This window comes from Hypanus sabinus, chromosome 1 (genome assembly GCF_030144855.1).
Source record: "Hypanus sabinus isolate sHypSab1 chromosome 1, sHypSab1.hap1, whole genome shotgun sequence".
In the NCBI taxonomy this organism is placed as follows: Eukaryota; Metazoa; Chordata; class Chondrichthyes; order Myliobatiformes; family Dasyatidae; genus Hypanus; species Hypanus sabinus.
Genome location: NC_082706.1, coordinates 12541800 through 12565744, shown reverse-complemented (window position 1 = coordinate 12565744; position 23945 = coordinate 12541800). Strand labels below are relative to the sequence as shown.

At 42.8% G+C, this 23945-nt stretch overlaps 1 protein-coding gene across 2 annotated transcripts in view; it reads right to left on the bottom strand.

Moving 5' to 3' along the window:
* Window positions 1–23945, bottom strand: part of zgc:110329 (uncharacterized protein LOC550500 homolog) — a 263067-nt gene that overhangs the window by 206559 nt on the left and 32563 nt on the right. For both annotated transcript variants that reach the window (XM_059964677.1, XM_059964666.1), the window contains exon 2: window positions 10088–10273. In XM_059964677.1, the coding sequence (XP_059820660.1) occupies window positions 10088–10273 (186 nt within the window). The remainder of the gene's footprint in view (window positions 1–10087; window positions 10274–23945) is intronic.

Here is a 23945-nt window from a genome sequence, read left to right as displayed (position 1 = left end):
TCAGATTCCTTCTTTTCTAGCCCTTTACCTCCCAGTTTCTCAATACAGAATCACTATCAGGTTTAACATCACCAGCATACGTCTTGGAATTAGTTGTTATGCGGCAGCAGTACATTATAAAAAAACAGTAAAATTATGGTAAGAAGTATCTGTATGTTATTTAAAGTTCAATTAAATAGGTAGTGCAAAAAGAAAACAAGGTTGTGTTCGTGGGTTCGATGTTCAGTCAGAAATCGGATGGCAGAGGGAAAGAAGCACATTGTGTGTGCCTTCAGCTTTGCTAGCATTGTAAGGTCAGGAAGTATATTGGCCAATTGCCCTATTTAACCCAATGACAAGGCAGTTAACACAATGCTTCACAGCGCCACTGATCCGGATTCAATTCCTACTACTGTCTGTAAGGTGACTGCGTGGGTTTCCTCCGGGTGCTCTGGTTTCCTCCCACATTCAAAAGACGCACTGGTTAGTAGATTAATTAGTCAATTGGGTGGCGCAGACTAGTTGGACCAGAAGGACACGTTACTGTGCTGTGTCTCCAAGTCGGTGGGTATTTTTAAGGCAGAGGTTGATAGATTGTTGAGTGGTCAGGACATGAAGGGACACAGGGAGAAGGCAGGAGATTAGGGCTGAAGAGGAAAGTGGATCAGCCATGTTGAAATGGCGGAAAAGACTTAATGGACTAAATGGCCAAATTCTGCTCCTATATGGTCTAAATAAAAAATAATGTGCTAAGGTAATATTGAATGAAGGATGAATATTAGCACTGAGGCTAGTCAAACTTCTCATTGAATTTGAATTTTAGGATTTGCACATAAACTGAAAAACTTGACATGGTGCCCAAAGGCATTGGATAAGATGCTCCTAACAACTGAGGATGCTTACCATTCAGAAGTACTTCTGTGCATAACTATATAAGGGCAACACAAAGGAAACTGTCTATTAATTCAACTCAATAACTGGGCAGTTGGATGAAACATCCTATTTATTGCCATGGAAACCACTTCAGAATTATCCTAACCGTGTATACAAAGGGTGTGCTAATTCATTGGTTTCATCTGGTTTTTATTCTTTGTTTTGATACCTAGTTAATAAACGTCCATAACTCCCAGGTTGCCATGGCTTCACTGTTGAATGACAATAACTGCTTATCACAATTGCATTGAAATGACTCTGAGCTACTTGAGACCTGAATGCCAGTTGTTTATTCTTTTCAAATTGCCAACCCACGGAAAAAGTTGTTCGCAAGCAAAATGAAGTGCAGTTGGTGATCTATAGGATCCAACACTGAGAGAAAAAAAACGATTTTACTTCCACTGTTGCACTCTGCAACCGAGTGTCCTGTCAAGTGGTGTTGAAACGCCCAATGCCCATGAACGGAAAAGCCTACAAAAACCAGTGGGTGCAATCCAGCTCATTACAGGAAAAATGACCCCCCCACCCCCCAACATCTACAAGGAGCGCTACCACAAGAAAGCAGCATCCATCATCAAGCACCACCACCATCCAAGGCCATGCTCTCTTTTCACTGCTGCCATCAGGAAGGTGATACTGGAGTCTTGGGTCCCACACCACCAGAGTCAGTAACAGTTACTAGCCATCAACCATCGGGCTCCTGAACCAGGGTGGATAACTTCACTCACCTCAACTCTGAACTGATTCCACAACTCATGGACTCACTTTCAAGGACTCTACAACTCAATTTTATTTAATACTGTTTTTTTTCCATACTTGCACTGTTTGTCTTCTTTTGCATATGTGGGGGGGGGGGCGGCGGGTGGTGTGTGTGTGTGTGTGTGTGTGTGTGTGTGTGTCTGTGTGTGTCTGTGTGTCTGTGTGTGTCTCTGTCTGTCTGTGTGTGTGTGTGTGTGTGTCTGTGTGTCTGTGTGTGTCTGTGTGTGTCTGTGTGTGTCTGTGTGTGTGTGTGTGTGTGTCTGTGTGTGTGTGTGTGTGTCTGTGTGTGTGTGTGTGTGTGTCTATGTGTCTGTGTGTCTGTGTGTCTGTGTGTCTGTGTGTCTGTGTGTCTGTGTGTGTGTGTGTGTGTGTGTGTGTGTGTGTGTGTGTGTGTGTGTGTGGTCTTTACAACAATATGATATGCCCACAATGTTCAGCACAACAGAACAAGCAATAGCTAAAACAATGAAACAAGCCACTTTTCTCCCTCCCACACAAACACACAATCACAATCCATTTCCAGACCTCTGACCTCCAGTTGACTCACAGACATCAGGCCTCTGACTAACCCAGAGGATTCACAGACTTGCAAACCCCGGGCTTAAGCATTTATTTCTTTGGCTTCTGGCCTCTTTCTTTCCAGTCTTGATGAAGGGTCTCATCCCACTTGTCAACTGGCCTTATACTGTTTGATGCTCTAAGTTCCTCCATCATTTTACATGTTACTCCAGATTTCCAGCAACTGCAGTCTTATTTCTCTCTGACTCTTTAAGTTTCAGCTCCATGTTTTTCTATTCTAGCTCTTCACCTTTGTCTTCAGCTTGCCGAGGTCCTAAACCTCAGTATTCCATTCATAAACCTTTTCTTCAACATCTCCACCTCTTCCTTTCAAAAAGTATTTCAAATCTGTCTCATTGATCAAACATTTGCTCAAAAGACCCGGTATCTCCTCATGTCAACTATTGATCATCAAGTCTCCTGTACAGCCTTCCTTGGAACGTGTCACTTTCACCAATCACCTTTCCAGCTCTTAGCTTCATCCCACCCCCTCCGGTCTTCTCCTATCATTTCGCATTTCCCCTTCCCCCCACTACTACTTCCAAACCTCTTAGTATCTTTCTCTTCAGTTAGTCCTGACGAAGGGTCTCGGCCCGAAACGTCGACAGTGCTTCTCCTTATAGATGCTGCCTGGCCTGCTGTGTTCCACCAGCATTTTGTGTGTGTTGTTTGAATTTCCAGCATCTGCAGATTTCCTTGTGTTTGCTCTTTAAACTTGGGTGGTTTTGTTTTGCTGAAGGTACATCATGAATGAAAGTTCTTGCCATTACTGAAGAGAAGGAGAAGTTCCGTAACCAAAAGAGGTTTTACTGTGATACACTCTACTACTTCAGTGCAGTTATTTGATTTTAATGTGTTAAATTATAATTATTGATCCACAGTTACCAAAGGCAAGAGGAGAGAACAGAAATGATAATGAATTTGACAAGCACACCAGCAGCCAATATCTCTGCATACATTTAGACCATAAGACATGGGAGCAGAATTACGCCATTCAGCCCATCACTCTACCATTCCATCCTGGCTGATTTAGTATCCTTCTCAAACCCATTTTACTGCCTACATCCCATAACCTTTGACAACCTTATTAATCAATAACTAATGACTATCAATCAAGGGCTTTTCCCAATAAATCTCCAAGGACAGAACTACATGGCTCCAGTTCTGATGAAGATGTCCCTTCCCTCTGCTAGGATGCAGTTCATCCTTGGACAAGGTGTCACATCTGCTTAGCAACCCCCTCCCCAGGGTCAGGGTCACATGAAGCCATGGGAGCAGGTGGTGGATGGGCGTATGAGCAGCTGGTGCATATCACAAGTCCTGGTATTGCAACCACTGATGCCAGGCAGACAATCTCTAAAGTGTATTGATAATGGCTTGGGGGGGGGGGGGGGGTCACCCATCTTGTAAAGACACGGCCCAGAAGAAAATAATGCCAAACCACTTCTGCAGAAAAATTTGCCAAGAACATTCATGATCATCAGACTATGACCACCTATGTCATACAACACAGCACACAATGGTGATAGAAGCTGCCTGACCTGCTGAGTTCCTCCAGCATTGTGTGTGCTGATCTGCATTTCCAGCATCTACAGAATACCTTGTGCTTACTACAGATGGTCACTGTAAGTGGAACAGTGTCCATGATTTTGGATTAAAATGTAAACAGTGAGGACTTGAAAGCAGATGACAAAAAGTGCTGGTGAATATGTGTGAGGCTTATCTCAGAGAATAAGTGGAATGGGGAAAATCTGATAGATAATCAGAAGGGTTAGGTGATATGATGGCCCTGCAGTACAAAAGGTGGAAAAGACAGACCACTGTAACGTGGAAGTAGGTTCACGGGTTTGGTGAGTGAGACAGAAGACACTGACTATGAATATGCACATTAATCATTTATTTACAAACAGTAAAAGACTCAACCAAACATTTAAGTCTGTCCAAGTTGCACAAACTACAAAACTAAATATTCATCAAACAGTGACTTAGCTGAGAGTGCAAGAGGGCCTTCTAAATCTGGAGCATACTTTCTCAATGGTTCTTTAACACTGATTGTCGCGCTCCGTGTGTGGAGGAGCCTCTAGAGTCAAACAGAAAGAGGCCGTGCCTCCTGCATGTGCTATTCTTATGCCTCTGATATGGCTGAAACCAGACCTGTGCTGTGGCACACTAGACAACCAATGGGAAGGAGCTGTGGCATCCTTCAAACAGGCCAATCGATGACCAGCAGCGGCTTTCAAACGACAAATAAACCAGCCCCCACATGACAGCCACAATAACCCATCCTCACACTGCACAATAGCAGGGCCAGAGGGAGGAAATACTGTTCATTGCATCAAAAACTAATTAAACCTTGTCAGACGGAAAATTATTACAACAGCTTTGAAAGGTTTGTGAATATTCAAAAGCCTATGAGGTCTTCACCTGCACTTACTTCAACAGAATAAATAGTTTGCCTCTAATGTACACCCATAACTCCACGTGCCCCCAATGGCACAGATGCCAACCTACAAAGTATATATAAATAATTATCATTTGTGCATTACAGCTTTGTCTCTGTCAGCTTACAAAGGGCAGACTGAAGGTAGAGCGTGGGCCTTGTTCCATCCCAGTGTATAATAGTCTATAAAAATGTATAAAAGTGAACAAAAATATTGTCTCTGATTTCTGAATGTACATTAAAACCATGAACAGTTCCTCACTACTTTTTATTTGTTTTTGCACTATTCAACTAATTGATATATACAAAGGTATATGTGTGTGTGTATATGTATATATATATATACACACACACACACATACACACACACTTACTGTAACTCACAGATTTTCTTCTATGTATTGCATTGTACTGCTGCCAGAAAGTCTTCACTTTTCCTGACATATGCCAGTGATATTAAACCTGATTCTGAATACTTTTGGGTTTGTCTTATGGATTTTGGGTTGCTGATCAGAAAAATCACCATGAAACGTCCGTATTGTGCGCCATTTTTTAAAAAAATTGCCTATGCCTGAATTTGTTAGTTCAATTCGTAATTCAACTTGAATGCTGCACACAATGTAAGCTGAAAAGTTTTCTATATTGTCCAGGCATGCCTAGATAGGGTGGATGCTGCACGGCAAAACAGGTTTTACAAAAGCTATAAAAACATCATGCACACATTGTTCTATGCATTGCGTTCACATGTGCATTGGTTGCAATTATGTTGATGCACATGCTCTAAGTGCGTAGCATATCATCTATACTTATTATAATAAAGTAATTGTATTTTCAGGAATATTTGTGATAGCAAAATGCCTCACCAATGTGGCAACAGCCACAATACTTTCTGTTATATTTTTAAAAAATGTCACTAAAAAAAAATTGGAGAGGTATATGGACAGGAAAGGAATGGAGGGTTATGGGCTGAGTGCAGGTCGGTGGGACTAGGTGAGAGTAAGCGTTCGACATGGACTAGAAGGGCCGAGATGGCCTCTTTCCGTGCTGTAATTGTTATATGATTATTTGTAGTGAGTACAGGCTTGTGTCTGAAAGACTAAGCAAGACTCGTCTTATTAAGAAAGCTTAGTAGCTCTATGTTGGATGTAAAATTAGCAACCAACACAAAGCCTGTGCTCCTCACATTCACTGCGCTGTGGAGTACTATGCATATATAAACATGCCACTAAACTGCATTACACAACGGTGCAAACACAAAGCTGACAAACACTACTCACACAGTGAATAAAAAGTATCACCGGGTTGACCAGCAATACAACGTAATTACCAATCCGTTTTTAATTAAAAACATGCCCACACAGCATGTAATGTACATGTTCTGCTAAGCTAGCGATAGACCCTTGAACCCAATGCAAGAACACAAGGGGCATGAGAAAACTGCTCAGCCCACTGTCAACAGCTCTCCTAGATTGTCATCGATGAAGATAGCGCCTGTGAATAACTCGGCCAAGAGTGACGTCCTCCAGATAGTTCATGAAACAGCTTCTTTCACATCTTTTGCGTCTTCTCTTTCTTTCAAGTGTGGTTCTGCTACTGCTGGAGGCTGTCATCTGCTTTTTGGTGGTGTGTTTTCAGGCCGATTGAGCAGTCTGGTGCTTTGGTGTCTCCGAGCATGTTCCACAAGGCTTCAAATGAACTGTGTAGTCTCCAAGCCAAGAAGCTTGGAGGTGGGGCGTGAGCCCATGATCAACTCCAATCCTCGTTAATCTTGCTGATGAAAGTGATGAGGAAGATTGAAACCATCAAGGCGACTATGGCAGGTAGGCGGGTGTTCAGCCCCTTCTACCAGGTTCTCTGCCGCTACGGCTGAAGGAGGGTGTCTGCATGTGACAGTCTCTCTCTCTCTCTCTCTCTCTCTCTCCCTCTCGCTCACTGCTCCTGAAAGATGGTCCCTGTATTTGAATGGTTACTCTGTCCCTTGATGCTGTCAGAGGATGATGCTGGAGTTCTGGATCTTGAGCAAGGTTTGATCAACCCGGTTTGTGGTTGGACTCTGTAGTTCCCATTATGATGTGTTTCTGGTTTCTGGGCGCTCTTTGTTTTCTTGCTATTTTGAGTGATTTCGATCAGGGTGGCCTGCACTGAGCTGAACTGAATATGCCTGGACTCTTAGAGTTTTGTTTTTTATATTCTGTATTTTTTGCTTTTTTTTTTGTTGCTGTTTGCACAACTTGTTTTTTTTTGTGCATCAGGAGTGGAGGGGGGTGGGTGGTTGATGTTTTCTTTGAATGGGTTCTGTGGTTTTCTTTGTTTCCTGCCTGTCTGTGGGAAGAATCTCAGGGTTGTATACTGCATACATACTTTGATAATAAATGTACTTTGAATCTTTGAATTTTTGAAGTTCCACCTTTAAACCTTTATCGTTGTTCTGTAATCAAACAGACTGCCCCAAACCTTTCCATACAATTGTACAATGTACTGTGTATGTTAATCAAAATAGCTTCTTTGTTTTGTTAAGAGTAGGAGTGCTTCTTTGTATGGTAAGTGCTTTCTCTCGCAGTTGTTTAACCATAACCATATAACCATATAACAATCACAGCACGGAAACAGGCCATCTCGGCACTCCTAGTCCGTGCCGAACTCTTAATCTCACCTAGTCCCACCTACCCGCACTCAGCCCATAACACTCCACTCCTTTCCTGTCCATATACCTATCCAATTTTACCTTAAATGACACAACTGAACTGGCCTCTACTACTTCTACGGGAAGCTCATTCCACACAGCTATCACTCTCTGAGTAAAGAAATACCCCCTCATGTTTCCCTTAAACGTTTGCCCCCTAACTCTCAAATCATGTCCTCTTGTTTGAATCTCCCCTACCCTCAATGGAAACAGCCTATTCACGTCAACTCTATCTATCCCTCTCAAAATTTTAAATACCTCGATCAAATCCCCCCTCAAACTTCTACGCTCCAATGAATAGAGACCAAACTTGTTCAACCTTTCCCTGTAACTGAAGTGCTGAAACCCAGGTAACATCCTAGTAAATCGTCTCTGCACTCTCTCTAATTTATTGATATCTTTCCTATAATTCAGTGACCAGAACTGCACACAATATTCCAAATTTGGCCTTACCAATGCCTTGTACAACTTTAGCATTACATCCCAACTTCTGTACTCAATGCTTTGATTTATAAAGGCCAGCATTCCAAAAGCCTTCTTCACCACCCTATCTACATGAGACTCCACCTTCAGGGAACGATGCACTGTTATTCCTAGATCTCTCTGTTCCACTGCATTCCTCAATGCCCTACCATTTACCCTGTATGTTCTACTTGGATTATTCCTGCCAAAATGTAGAACCTCACACTTCTCAGCATTAAACTCCATCTGCCAACGTTCAGCCCATTCTTCTAACCAGCATAAATCTCCCTGCAAGCTTTGAAAACCCACCTCATTATCCACAACACCTCCTACCTTAGTATCATCGGCATACTTACTAATCCAATTTACCACCCCATCATCCAGATCATTTATGTATATTACAAACAACATTGGGCCCAAAACAGATCCCTGAGGCACTCCGCTAGTCACCAGTCTCCGTCCCGATAAACAATTATCCACCACTATTCTCTGGTATCTCCCATCTAGCCACTGTTGAATCCATTTTATTACTCCAGCATTAATACCTAACGACTGAACCTTCTTAACTAACCTTCCATGTGGAACTTTGTCAAAGGCTTTGCTGAAGTCCATATGGACTACATCCACTGCCTTACCCTCGTCAACATTCCTCGTAACTTCTTCAAAAAATTCAATAAGGTTTGTCAAACATGACCTTCCACGCACAAATCCATGCTGGCTACTCCTAATCAGATCCTGTCTATCCAGATAATTATTAATACTATCTCTAAGAATACTTTCCATTAATTTACCCACCACTGATGTCAAACTGACAGGTCTATAATTGCTAGGCTTACTTCTAGAACCCTTTTTAAACAATGGAACCACATGAGCAATATGCCAATCCTCCGGCACAATCCCCGTTTCTAATGACATCTTAAAGATCTCCATCAGAGCTCCTGCTATCTCTACTCAAACTTCCCTCAAGGTCCTGGGGAATATCCTATCAGGACCCAGAGATTTATCCACTTTTAAATTTCTTAAAAGCGCCAGTACTTCCACCTCTTTAATTGTCATAGGTTCCATAACTTCCTTACGTTTCCCACACCTTACACAATTCAATATCCTTCTCCTTAGTGAATACCGAAGAGAAGAAATCGTTCAAAATCTCTCCCATCTCCCTCGGCTCCACACATAGCTGACCACTCTGATTCTCTAAAGGGCCAATTTTATCCCTCACTATCTTCTTGCTTTTAATATAACTGTAGAAACCTTTCGGATTTACTTTCACCTTATTTGCCAAACGAACCTCGTATCTTCTTTTAGCTTTTCTAATCTCTTTCTTAAGATTCCTTTTACATTCTTTATATTCCTCAAGCAATTCCTTTACTCCATGCTGCCTATATCTATTGTAGACATCCCTCTTTTTCCGAACCAAATTTCTAATATCCCTTGAAAACCATGGTGCTTTCAAACCTTTAACCTTTCCTTTCAACCTAACAGGAACATAAAGATTCTGTATCCTCATAATTTCACCCTTAAATGACCTCCATTTCTCTATTACATCCTTCCCATAAAACAACTTGACCCAATCCACTCTCTCTAAATCCCTTCGCATCTCCTCAAAGTTAGCCTTTCTCCAATCAAAAATCTCAACTCTAGGTCCTGCCCTGTCCTTCTCCATAATTATATTGAAGCTAATGCTATTGTGATCACTGATATGTGTTTAGCTTTAGACTTGCTGATATTGGGATTGTATTCATTTGTTAACTAATGGGGAATGTTATTTTGTCTTGTGAGGCTGGGAACTTGGGGGTTTTCGTGGTCTTTTCAGGGGAGTCAGGAAGAAGACGCCGAGTAAGGTGGACGTGCACTGCACTGCTCGGTCGACCACTGGGGTGGTCCCAGGTGCGAGGACGTGGAGGTCGGAGGAAAGTGACAAGGGGTCGAATGGTTCGATGGTTGAGCTCCAACGATGTGCACTAAACTTTGATAAGTTGGCGCCTTTTACTTTATTTTCTTTTCCTTCATATATACTGTATTGCATAGTGCTCTTTTAGTTTTAGTAAAATCTTTAAAGTATATTCCATAACAGTATCTGGTGTGAGTTTGATATTGCGTGTGTGTGTGTACGCGCGGCATAAACTTGATTCTCACAGCACCTGCGTGTACGGGAGGTGGGGTTGGTGAGTGGCTGGATCTCCTTTTCCCCTAGACATATACCAGCCTGTTTGATAAGTGTTACACCATCTTTCCAGTAATGCTTAAGCAGAATGGTAAAAATAAAAACTCACTATCTTTAACAGTAGCCGATTGTCTCTGAGAGCACCGACCATCCCAACAAAGGACACCGCAAAGATGCTGACCCCCAGTAGCACCAGAAAGACAGCCGGTGCAACAAAGAATCCTTCCATCGTTTTGTTCCGCTGCCTTTCCACTTCGGCATAAATACCCACGCACATGATGAGCAGTCCCAGCATCTGTAAGAGAACAAAACCAGTTACAATCTCAAAACGGCCAGACTGGAACACGGTACACTTTGAAGTTGCTTCATAAACTTCTTGCCTGTAGACAACAATAAGAACATAAGAAATATGAGCAGGAGCAGGTATTCTGGCCCATCAAGCCTGCTCCACTTTGTTGATAACTCTGCACACCAAAGATTTTGCTTCCTGAATACTTCTGGGTTTATCTGATGACTTTTGGTCTGCTGATCATGAAAATCACCATGAAATTTCCCCATCATGCTCCATTTTTTTAAGTCACCGATATTTGTTATTTAAATTCATTTGATAATAGGATCATGACTCTGTAATTTTTCATTAACTCTACTGTATTTCTTTGTTCTACTGTGAATACCTGCAAGAAAATGGATAATATCTGGTGACATACCCAGTATGTACTTTGATAACACCGCACAACAAAGATTTTGCTTCCTGAAAACTTCTGGGTGTATCTGATGACTTTTGGGCCGCTGATCATGAAAATCACAATGAAATTTCCCTATCATCCTCTAATTATTTTAATTCATTTGTTAATAGCTGATGCCAAGTTTAAGGAAGGCATTTTTGTTGGCCCACAGATCAAACTTCTAACATCTTTGGACTATTTTTACTGTGCCCATGGTCTGTTTTTTTTTATATCAATTGTGGTATTGATATTTGTGGTATTGTGGTATTATTGTGATATTATCATTGTTGTAACTATGTGGTTTTGTGTAGGTCTTGTAGCTTTAGATTTTGGTTTGTTGGGTGATAGGTTGGTCTCCTGACTTGGTGTGTCTGGGTGGTCTTGTTTTGTCTGGTAGGTTTGGAGCTCCTTTCCGGGGAACTCGCTAAGATGGTAGCGTAATATTAATACGCAGCAGCCTCTCTGGACTCTGGATTTGGTGATTGCCAAACGTTATGTGGATATTCTTGTCCTGTGCTTTTGTGATATCATTCTGGAGGAACGTTGTTTCATTTTTTTACTGCATTGCAGTTGTGGTTTCTAAATGACTATAAACCAAAATTCGATTCAATTCAATTCAAACTGGTCATCAGTGGCAGGCAATTTGAAAAACTTCTATTGGAACTGGAGAAAATCTCATTGAAGTTATTCAAGGATATTGTTGAAAATTTTCTAAGCAGCTACAGCGCACCAGGCTAGGTCCAGATAGTTGACATGTCTCAAGCATACAAAACTGTGAAGTGCAACATGTCACTGAAAGTTCACTTTCTCCATTCCCATTTAGACTTCCCTGTAAATCTTGCTGCTGTCGGTGACAAGCGTGGTGAAAGGTTTCACCAGGAGATTGTGATCATGGAGAAACAGTATCAGGGCAACTGGAATCCATCAATGATGGCTGATTATTGTTGGACACTTAGCAAGAAGCCTCAGAAAACCCTCAACAAATCATTTTTCATTCAGTTCAACTGCTGCAAAGTGTCAGCACCATTATGCAATTAAACATAATATAATTCAACAGAATTTCTTACTTTCCAAATTCCTACGAGATACAAGTAGTCTGAAATTATTCGTGTTCAGCTTCAAATGGTCTATCATAAACATAAGAAATCCTCAGGAAGGAAGACTTCCGAAAAAATTTGTTGCCCAGTGCAACAAATTTACTTTGACCTTTGACACCATGTTACCTGTCTGACTTTTTCACCACTACGTAATTCATTTATTATGCAAAAATGTATGTAACTGTGCCTTAGCTATATTTAATGAGGCAGCTTCTTCTGCTTTCCTGGGCAAAGATGTTTCCTGTGAAATTGAACTGTGCTGACTATTGTCATGCCATAGAGTAATACAGTATAGAAACAGGCTCTTCGGCACAACTCGTCCATGCCAACCATTATGCCAATGCCATTTTCCTGCATTTGGCCAACTTTCCTCTAAACCAGGGGTTCCCAACCTGAGGGCCATAGACCCCTTGCTTAATGGTATTGGTCCATAGCATAACACAAAGATTGGGAATCTCTCCTGTCCATGTACTTTCCAAATGTCTTGAAATCTTACTATACCTGCCTCACCCACTTGCTTTGGCAACTCATTCCAAATATGCACAACCTTCTGGGTGAAGAAGTCCCCTCTAAATTCTTACCCTCTATCCCTAAATCTAAGCCCTCTGGTTTACTGTTTTCAACTATTTACTTTCTGAGATGTGGCTTTACAGACAAAGGCAACACTGATTGATCACCACTAATTAGTCTTGAGAAGGTGATGCTGAGTGTCCATGGACCCTTGTGATCGCTCTGGTAAAGGTCACAGTCATAGGAAAATACAGCAGAGAAACAGGCCCTTTGGCCCATCTAGTCCGTGTCGAGCAATTTAAACTGCCTACTCCCATTGACCTGCACTGTACCTCTGTACCCTTATAATCATGTGCCTATCCGAACCTCTCAAGCAGTGAAATCAAACGCGCATGCACCACTTCTGCAGGCAACTCACTCCACACTCACAATTCTCTGAGTGAAAAAGTTTTCCCTCATGTTCCTCTTAAACTTTTCAGCTTTCACCCTTAACCCATGACCTCTGGTTGCAGTCCCACCCAACCTCAGTGGAAAAAGCCTGCTTGCATTTACCCTATCTATACCTCTATCATATCTCCTCTCAACTTTCTACGTTCCAAGGAATAAAGTCCTAACTTATTCAATCTTTCCTTATAGCTCAAGTCCTCCAGACCTGGCAACATCCTTGTAAATTTTCTCTGTACTCTTCCAATCTTATTTACATCTTTCCTGTAAGTAGGTGATCAATACCCCAAACAAGGACTCAGCAATGTTTATCCAACTTCAACATAACATCCTGTGATGCTGCTGGAAAACGAGATCCAGGATTTGTTTACAATGGTGATCTCAAGAACCAGGGGCCAATGAAGACGACTGACAAAAGCAATGTGGTATACAGGACACCTGTGGAGACTACAACAGGATGTAAACTCTCAACTAATTTTCGGGAACACAAACAGGTGGTACGGAGACGTGATCCATGCACGAAGACCAAACTGGACACCACTTTAACTAGGGCACCATGGAGGTTCTGGTGCAGGCAAACACAAAGCAGGCACGGGGATTTTTAGAAGTGTGGCTCTCTTCTGATAAATCCGTAAACAAACATATCGAAATAGACACCATCTACGAACACTTAATAGCCAAAGAAACACGAGCCAATAGAATTCAAATAGCCAAATCAGGACCAAGGCAAGTGAAAGTGGGCCTATATGAATGTGAGCACTCCCCGAGAGAAACATCAACAACTGCGCACTGAGGACGTCACCTCGACTGGTGATGAAATGTCTGCAAGGTAACTGAAAAGCTCGGTGAACACTGCAATATCATATAGCTAGGATGTCTAAGATTCTTTCACAGTACTGTAGTAATTTTATGTATTGCACTGTAATGCTGCTGCAACAAAAAAACAACAAATTTCATGGCATATGTGAGTGATGATAAACCTGATTCTGATAATGGGTCTCTATTGTGGTCTGAGAGTGGGAAGAGGGCAAGGAGAGGGGACTCATGGTTGGGAAAAGGGGAGGGGAAAAAGGGGAGGGAGCAGGAAGCACCCCCAAAGAGACATTCTGTCATAATAAATAAAACAAATGCTTGGAATCAGATGACTTTGCCTGGAGTGTCAGGGCTGGGTGTGCCTGCACCCACGTCACACTCCTCTAGTGGCGTCCCACCCCGGCCATTCCCAACATCCCTTGCTCCTGCCAGATTTACAAACTCATTCTCTGTTACGTGCTATATATACGTGCTTAAGACTTTTGTGCAGTACTGCGTGTACTTGGTTACTAAATTTACTGTGAATCTTTGAATTGATCATTTTAAGTGGAGACCAGGAGGAATAGGCTGTCTAAAAAGGCAGAAGGGTGTGGTAGTGGGATAAGTAAGAGCACAGAAGGACTCACAAGGAACAGAATGGCAGGGAAGGTGGGGGGATGCAAGGTGTCCGGCTGTTTCACAATATTTTCTATCTGGTTTTTGCTTCGTGTTTCTGGTGCTTTGCCTTTGTCTTCCCATGATCTCGGTGGGCTGGGAGGTTCAGTCTACATACGTGCATATTCTGCATCGTTGTATTTTTATGATATGTGAGGACTGGGTCTCAAAGCCGTGCTGTCACCTAGTGGGCTGGTGGGGTCTGCACTAAATAATTGCAAATTCTATGTCGTCGTATTTTCCTGAGATTCTCTTTGGGTTTGTTGTCCTGAGGACCGGGCATCAAGTTGCGGTGTCGCGGGGTGGGAGGGGCATTGGGACTCTTTTATTCTGTGAATATGTTCTTGTGTATGACTGTTGGAACTATGTTTTGCACTTTGACCCCATAGTAATGTTGTCTCGTTTGGCTGTGTTCACGTATGGTTGAATGGCATTTAAACTGGAATTAAATTGAATTGGAATTACAGAGTCCTTGAAGGAACTTGATATCTGATTCACCGGTCTGAGCAATCCTTCTTTATTATTATCAGTTCAATGGATCATGTTTGTGTCTCTGGCCATTCAATTCCAAGGAGGTAATTCACTTACTGCAGGCCCAAGGACACTCAGTGTGCTCCACATCCAACCCAACAAGGCAAACAGGTCAGCTACCATTCAAGTTCATAAAAGTTTTCCCATCACATTGAGTAACAACATACTTTAGGAAAATATCTCAAACACATGTTCTGTGAGCAAGGTATCTATGGGTAGTAATTGAAAAAAATTGCATGGCAGTGTGGAGATACATCTCTACCAAAGGAAGTGTAAGATGTTCCTTCCTTTTACTAGCCTGTAGGTCACCCTTGGGCAAGGTGTAGTACGGGCTTAGTTCCCTGATCGGGGTCACGTGAAATCATGGCAGCTGGTGGTGGACAGTCGTACGAGCAGGTGGTGGTGGACGGTCGTACGAGCAGGTGGTGCATATCTCAAGCCCTGGTTATGCGACCACTGATGCCAGGCAGACAATCTCTGAACAACACACACAAAATGCTGGGGGATCTCAGCAGGCCAGGCAGTATCCATGCAAAAGAGTAATCAGTCAATGTTTCAGCCCGTGACCCTTCAACAGGATAACCTCTGAAGGTATTGATAATGGCCAGGGTCACCCATCTTGTAAAGACAATGCCCAGAGAAGGCAATGGCAAGCTACTTCTGTAGAAAAATTTGCCAAGAGCTATCATGGTCGTGGAAAGCTCATGACCACCTATGTCATATGACATAGCAAATAACGGCAGTGATGATTTAAACATATGTCTTTAGGTGGAATCACTTAGACGTAGGTCATTTGGCTCCACTAATCTATTCAGTGGTTCCTGTGCTGTTCCATTCAAATCTCAGCTACTAAATCACATCTCATCCTATGCTATCTATGGTTTCCTTCCTCTTACAGTTTTTCTTCAACTTATCTCATATTTACTTCAATCTCACTAGCAGCACTAAGTTCCCCACTTTTACCACTGTATGGGTAAAGTGGATCCCCCTGAATTCTCAAATAGATTTTCAGTGAACTTTCTCATACTTAAGGTCCTGACAACATAGCAATGTTTTGTCTACAGCTACCTGCCAATTCTCTTCAAGATTTTGATCTCTCTATGCAGGACCATCTAAAGAAATAACGCTAACTTGTTTACTCTTTCCGAACAGCAGCACATTCATTCCCTCAAACATATTCTGCCATCTAATGAGATCAAGGCTGAGGTATGAGCTAATTTGGTACTGAGATGATAGTGGTCTTCTGAAAGCAGATCAAACCACAGATTGAAGCAGTGAGATAATCAAAATCCTGAAAATACTCCCACTACTGATCTGTGCAGGATCTAAGGAACATCAGGGACACCATCTAGGCCAATTGCTTTCTTATCCCAAAGAGTGATCTTAAGTCCATCACAGCGACAGTGTGTGCTAGTGCATGGAGGCTGTTGGCGTGGATGGTGACATTGCAATCCCCTTCTGTTTAAAATGTGCTTTGGTTGCTCATTGGGAAGTAATGTGCTTTTGTTGGCACATCTACACCATCTTCAAGTTTTGGCAAATCTTCTCCACTGCCTGAAATCTCTTGCAATATTTTCATTGTGCACAAAATGCCCGAGATGACTATGCTTATCACTAATAAGATTCATTAGCTTTTCTTGGCTTCACATCCTTTCCTCTGTTCAGACTTTACTTGACATCAATCGCCCTCATTAAGAGGCATTGGTGTGCATGCGAAGGCAGAAAAAGGGATTGATTATTTCCAAGCACATCTCCAAACCATCCATTCTCAAAGCCAGAACATATTAAATGTACTGCTCAGAGGAAATCAAAATGAGCAGGTGCCAATTCTCAGACAGCCTGATCTGTGCAGACTGCACTTACACCGTTTTAAATTTGGTGATTGATAACCCACAGAGAGCACGCGCTCTATCAGATTCCAATTATTTTTCAGATCCTTCATTATAATTCTGTTATTTCTCATTTCTCTCCATCAACTGAGGGCAAAGAGTCTCAGATTGTTATCAGCCCTATTGCTCTTGCTTGTTGTGATAGGGTCTCGAGAATGAAACAATTAACCGGGATCTTCTCTTCAAACATGGGATTCATTCCAAGGAAGTACAGTCCTGAAATCCGCTCTCTAGGAAGAGAGTCAGGAGCAGAAAGATTGAATTCCTGTTTTCCTTCCCTGAGACACAGAGATAATTTGTTAATTCAGAGAATAACAATATTCTGCCCTTTATGCAAGGATTAGCCTGTACAATTGTGACCCAACTGACACCAATCGCCTATTCTTTTCCAATGTTTCTTTAAGTAATTCCTCCCCAGAATACATAGCGGTTAGTGTAACCGGGCCCATAATCTGGGTTCAATTCCAACACTGTAAAGAGTTTGTGTTCTGCTTGTGAATAGGTGGGGTTCCTCTGAATGCTTCAGTTCACTTTCCTCTATCATTTCAAAGGCACACAGGCCAGTGGGTTCATTGGTCAATATTGGGCTCGCTTGGCCAAAGGGCCTGTTGTCATGTACCACCAAATAAATAAATATACTTTTCTAATTCCTCTTAAATTGAGTAATTGAGTAACAGGTTACTCTCACCATCCAGGCCTTGCCCTATTCTTGCTACTATTATCAGGAAGGAGGTACAGGAGCCTTAGGTCATACAACTCCAGGTTCAGGTACAGTTATTACCCTACAACCACCAGGTTCCTGAACTGATGTGGATAACCTCACTCGCCTCAATGCCGAACAAATTCCACAATCTATGGACTCACTTCCAAGAACTCTACAACTTTTGTTCTCAATATTATCTATAATGCTTGGCATCAGATTGGTGATGGACACACTGGGCATTGTGTAAGAGACGTGGATTGGAGCTCAGTTTCAATTCCCCTTCATCCTTCTTGGTGGAAAAGAGCTGAAATCAGGGCCAAGAGATACTGCTCCATGCATTTTTGTTGGTGCAGCAAAGAACACCTGGATTCTGTCCCTAGAGGTGTTGAATCTGCTCTGAGCTGTGTGGAGCTGGAGGTTGAGGAGGACTTGGCCTGCGAGAGCCATCAGGAAAGTTCCTTTATAGATGGAACATTGTTACATGAGGAAACTTTAATGTACCCAAAGTGTTATGACAAAGCCAAAGTGAATTTATGTATCTGTTACCATATTTATGCCACCTTTAAATTCATTTTCCTGCAGGCATTTACAGGAGGATAAAGAAATGCAGTAGAATTTATGAAGAACTATACTTGAAGATTGACAAACGACTAATGTGCACTCTTCCTAAATCTTTGTCTCTGTAATATTCCACTTCTCCTCCAACAAGCTTCCTGCTCCAGTCTACCTGCTATTATGTTATCTCATTCCAACTCAGTGCACTGTGCAATGATCTGATCTGATCTGATCTGATCTGTGTGAACAGTATGACAGACAAGCTTTTCAATCTATTCCATATAGCTGATAATAACACAACAATTCCAATTCTGACTGACGGGATGAATTAGAAATGGTTCACCTCTGCTCCGGAACAACCGCCACTGCACAGCGTCAGTTGCTGAGCTACGGTAGTTCAATGTTCAAAGTACGTACATGTCAGCATACCACCCGGAGATTCACTCTCTTGCAGGCATTCACAGTAGAATAAAGAAATACAACAGAATCAATGAAAACTATACACAAAGACTGACAACTAATCAATGTGCAAAAGAAGACAATCTGTGCAAATACAAACAATAACTGATAATCATATCTTGCTTTAAAATACAAACTCATAAAAGACACCATCCTTACTATAAATATAAGCCTGATCTAATTTTAGAGTCACAGTGCTAAAAATTATATTCTGACCAATCTATTATTACAGACAGGGTAATCCATAATTACCATGTGGACATAATATTACCATGCGGACGGGTGAGTCCTGGACTGGACGTTGTGCTCAATTTAGGAAAGTGAAGCACCTTCCATAGCCTCTCCTTTCCTGGTGTTGTGATTGCCGCAGGACCACTGTTTGGCTTGCTGTTCAGGAAGTCACTTGCACATGGCCTGTCCTACACTACTGTGCCCATAGCAACGCCTTCACATGGCATCCCTGGTCTTACTGAATTTGCTATGTCATGGCGTGACCGGATGTCCAGTGGTATAACTGGGCAGGCAGGCTGGGCTCAGCAGCCCTGGCTGACAGCCAGCCTAGGAGAAGGACAACTCCCATTCCAAACCTGGTTAGATGGGACTCGTTAGCCACGTCAGGCGGTCTATATAGGAGAAGGAGAACTCCGATACTCAATCTACAACCTTGTGGTCACCACAGTTGTCGCAGCGCGCTGTGCCATTGTAGAACTTCCCCCGGCCTAAAGAGTGAATTAGGTCCGCGCACACCGACCCTCACTAAAAACCCACGCAACGCAGGAGGGAAGAAAAGTCCGACAGTGATGGAGAAGGAACGAAACGACAGGTGTTAGATGACACCAGAAGTCGTAGTCTCAACTCTGCTCAGACCCATGGAACGTCTGTTTGCTGACCTGAGGCAACAACAGTATTCTGTTCCCATGTCCGTCCAGAGTCTGCAGATCCAGAATTGGCCTCTACAGTCACCAATGATCATGCCGTCGCTCCTGAGGACTCTTCTTCCCTCCTGATCTTCACAAGCAAAGAACCAGCCATGATCATCATCATCATCATAGTATTACAGATAAGCAAACAAGAACAACTTACTTAATAGATATAGCCATTCTAAACACACAATATACAGAAATCAGTCAGCGAAAACACCAGAAATATGCTGAATTAAAAGAGGAAATAGAAAGACTTTGGAACATGAACAAGGTATACATTGTCCCAATAGTAATATCTACAACTGGTTCCATTGCAAAGTCACTACACAATTAGGACTGAACGTCAATATTTATGTAAATCTCCAGAAAGTCACCAAGCTAAACAACACTAGAATAGTCCGGAAGTTCCTAGCAAATGAGAACTGAATGTGGTTGGCTATGCCCGTACCTCAGGTTTAACCAGGTTCAACTGAGAGAAAATAAAGATAGAACAATAATAATAAGTAAACAAATATTGAGAACGTTTGAAATCTGAGCACACAGACAAAATTTGCATATCTGAGCACTCGGAGGCTGAAGTTCAAGCCTTTGTTGACTTTTTCGCAGACAGAACCACATGAGAGAACTGGCCCTAAACAGAATACCTGCAAAGCACAAATCCTCATCCCACATGTCCCTGCTCCCACAAGGCCAATGTCTAATACAATTTACTACCTCATCTTGAATGCCAAACAACTGAACTTGCCTGACAAACTTTCCAGGTGGAACCTTGCCAAGTGCATGTAGACAACATCCACTGCCTTACCTTTATCAACTTTTTGGTAACTTCCTCAAAACACTGTATAAGATTGGTTAGATATGACCTACCCTGCACAAAGCTATACTGACTATCCCTTGTCAGTTCCTGTCTATCCAAATTCTCATATATTCGGTCCCTTAGAATACATTCCAAAAACTTTCCCACTACTGATATCAGGCTCACTGGTCTATAATTTCCTTGTTTATTTTTAGAGCCTTTCTTAAGCATTGGGAAAACATTGGCTATCCTCCAGTCCTCCAGTACCTCACCTGTCGCTAAGGATGATTTCTGCACTTGCCTCCCGTAGGGTCTGAGGGAACACCTTGTCAGGCCCTTGGGATTTATCCACCATGATTGGCCTCAGACCAGCAAACACTTCCTCCTCAGTAATCTGTATAGGGTCCATGAAACCAGTGCCACTTTGCCTCAATTTTATAGATTCTGTGGCTGTCTCCTGAGTAAAATCAGATGAAAAAATCCATTTAAGGTCTTTCTCATTTCTTTCAGCTCCGCACACAGATTACCATTCTGATCTTCCAGAGGACCAATTTTGTACCTTGCAATCTTTTTGCTCTTAATGTATCTGTAGAATCACTTAGGATTCTCTTCAACTTCATCTGCTAGGGCAATCTCATGTCTTCGTTTAGCCCTCTTTGATTTCCTACTTAAGTTCTCTCTTGCATTTCTTATACTCCATAAAACCTCATTTGTTCCTTCCTGCCTATACCCGCTATGCATTTCTTTTTTTTAACCAAAAATCAAGGATGTAATGCTGAGGCTTTATAAGGCATTGGTCAGACCACACCTGGAGTATCATGAGCAGTATTGAGCACCTTATCTAATAAAAGATATGCTGGCATTGAACAAGGTCCAGAGGAGGTTTATAAGAATGATCCCAGAAATGAAAGGGTTAATATATGAGGCGTGGGTAGTGGCTCTGGGCCTGTACTCGCTGGAGTTTAGAAGAATGTTGGGGTGGGGGGGGGTGTTACTGAAAGCTACCAAATATTGAAAGACCTAGTTGTCAAGCCGAGAAGTGGTAGTGGGGACAAGCTCCCACTACCTAAAAGTGCTCCTCACGGCACGCACCTCAAATTGCCTCTGACAACCAAGTCCAACTCCTGGCCTCCTCCTGTGGCTTAGCCTCTAAGCCCGGCGGAACTGTTTCTACTGACAGGAGAAGGGGCAAAGGTGGATCCTGGCACCTTACAACCAGTGGTTCGGGTAGAAGGAGCTTGTCAGCCTGTGAAGGCAGTCCATCTAAGAGAGGGAAAACTCTGATTTCAAACCTCTGCTGCCGTGCGGCCATACCCACTCAAGGGAAAGGCTTCGGGAGTAAACCCCAAGGACAAATCCAGAGCTGGAGTCCCTAAGGCAGTCCGACATTGTCTTCAACCTCGTTCTGGCGACTCCTGTGACGACACCGGTGCCAAGCTGTATTGGCCCTTACCCTTCCCTTGGACAACATCGGTGGTGTGGAGAGGGGAGACTTGGTGAATAGGAAACTGCCGGTCTTCCATATAACCTTGCCCAGGCCTGCATCCTGGAAACCTTCCAGGTGCAGATCCATGGTTTCGCGAGACTAATGGATGCCACACACATAGTTAGACTGGATATCAAAAGGATGATTACAATAGTGAGGGAGTCTAGGTCCAGAAAGCACAGCCTCAGAATACAACAATGTCCATTTAGAACAGAGATGATGAGGAATTTCTCTAGCTAATGGGTGGTGAATCCATGGAATTCAGTGCAACAGATGGTTGTGGAGGTCAATTCATTGGGTAATTTAAGGCAGAGATTGGCAGATTCTTGATTAGTAAGGGTGTCAAAGACTACTGGGAGAAGGTAGGAGATGGGGTTGAGAAGGATAATAAATCAGCCATGATGGAATGACGGAGCAGAGTTGATGGGACAAATGGTCTAATTCTGCTCCTATGGATTATAGGTTCCAGATTCCCAGCAACGGGTAAATAACCCCACTGCCTTGCGGGCAGCCTCAGGAGAGATGAAGGCTATGGGAGTAAACCCAGACAGAAAATCTCGGGTGGACCCCCTAAGGCGGTTGGACATACTGAATATCATCCCAACGGCTCCCACAGCCAATCTGGTGCCAAATGTATTGCTTTTCTTTCCTGTGGACCACACCAGTGAGGCCAAGAGTGGGAACTTGACAACTGGGCATCCTAGGATCTTCATACTTTCCATCCAGGCTTGTGCCCTGGAGAGGTCACTCCAGGGTTACTACCCATTGTTCTTCGAGATAGACGGAAGCCATCATTATTGTCATCATCATCTTATGGGTTACCATTGATCAGATATTCAGCCGGAATAGCCACATAAACTCAGTGGCTGCAAAAGTACGTCTGAGGCTGGTTAAGCAGCCCCACGTAACTCATCCTCTCACAGGAATCTTCAACAAGTCGGGAGTTCAATGGTCTCCACCTGCCTGCTCCAACAGCTCACAGGTAGCTCAACACCATCCAGAACAAAGCAACCTGCTTCACTGGTACTCACTCCATCCAACACCCAAAACATAGTCCATCCACCACCTGTCACAGCGCCAGCAGGATGTGCCATTACCCAGGCTCCTCCCACAGCTCCTTCAGAACTGACAACCTCCACCACCGGAAAGGACAAGAGTAGTATTTACAGGAACAGCTTCTCATCCACCATCAGATTCCTGAATGGTTCATGAACACTACCCTGTTATTCATCTTTTGCACTATTTATTTATTTTGTTATCTATAGTAATATATATCTCATGAACAGCATGGATGTTGCAAAACAACAAATTTCACAGATAGACTCAATAGCTTCCTTGTTAGATAAATCAGCTCATTAATGTAAACATCTAATCAGCCAATCGCATGGCAACAACTCAATGCAGGCCGGCTGGTGGCACAATGGGGTCCACGCTGGACTCCGGAGCGAAGGATCCCGAGTTCAAATCCAGTCGGGCCACCCCCGAGCACGCTTTTCATCTGTGCCGGGTTGAGCGTCGAGCTAGCCACTCGGCCTCGTAAAAAAAAACACAAGGGTCGAGTCAGGAACGTTCATATCGTGACCTGGTTAATCCAAAAGGAGATCAATCCTGACACCACGTACCAAACAAGGACAGCTGACTGTCTGGTGTGACATGCTGATAAAAAAACCTCAATGCATAAATGCTTGCAGACATAGTCAAGAGGTTTAGTTGTTTTTCAAGCCAAACATCAAAGTGGGGAAAAAAAAAGTAATCTAATGAGCTTTGTCCATTGAATGATTGTTGGTGCCAGATGGGGTGGTTTGAGTATCACAGAAATTGCTCATTGCCTGAAATTTTCATGCATGACGATCTCCAGAGTAGGGCTTCACAACCTAGGATCCACGGACCCCTTGCTTAATCGTTGGTCTATGGTATAATAAAATTTGGGAATCCCTGCTTGTGGTAACAGAGAATGGTGTGAAAAAAAAATATCCAGTGAGCAGCTGTTCTCTGAGCAAATACGCCTTGTTAATGAGAGAGGTCAGAGGGGAATGGTCAGACTGGGTCAGACTGACAGGAAGACAATAGTAACTCAAATATCCGCACATTATAACATCGGTGTGTACAAGAGCACCTCTGAATGCACAACACATTGAATATTGACGTGGATGGGCTACAGCAGCAGAAGACCATGGACATACACTCAGCGGCCACATTACTAGGTACCTCCTGGCCACTAAGTGTACGTCAGTGATAACAAAACTGATCTTGATTCTCTTGAAAATTGCTAAGGCATATAAGATATGTGTAAAGTGAAATGTTTTGGTGGAAAAGTGAGGAGATGGACTGTGAACTAAATGACTTTATGGGTCTGAAGTAGGGCATCGATTTGTGCACTTT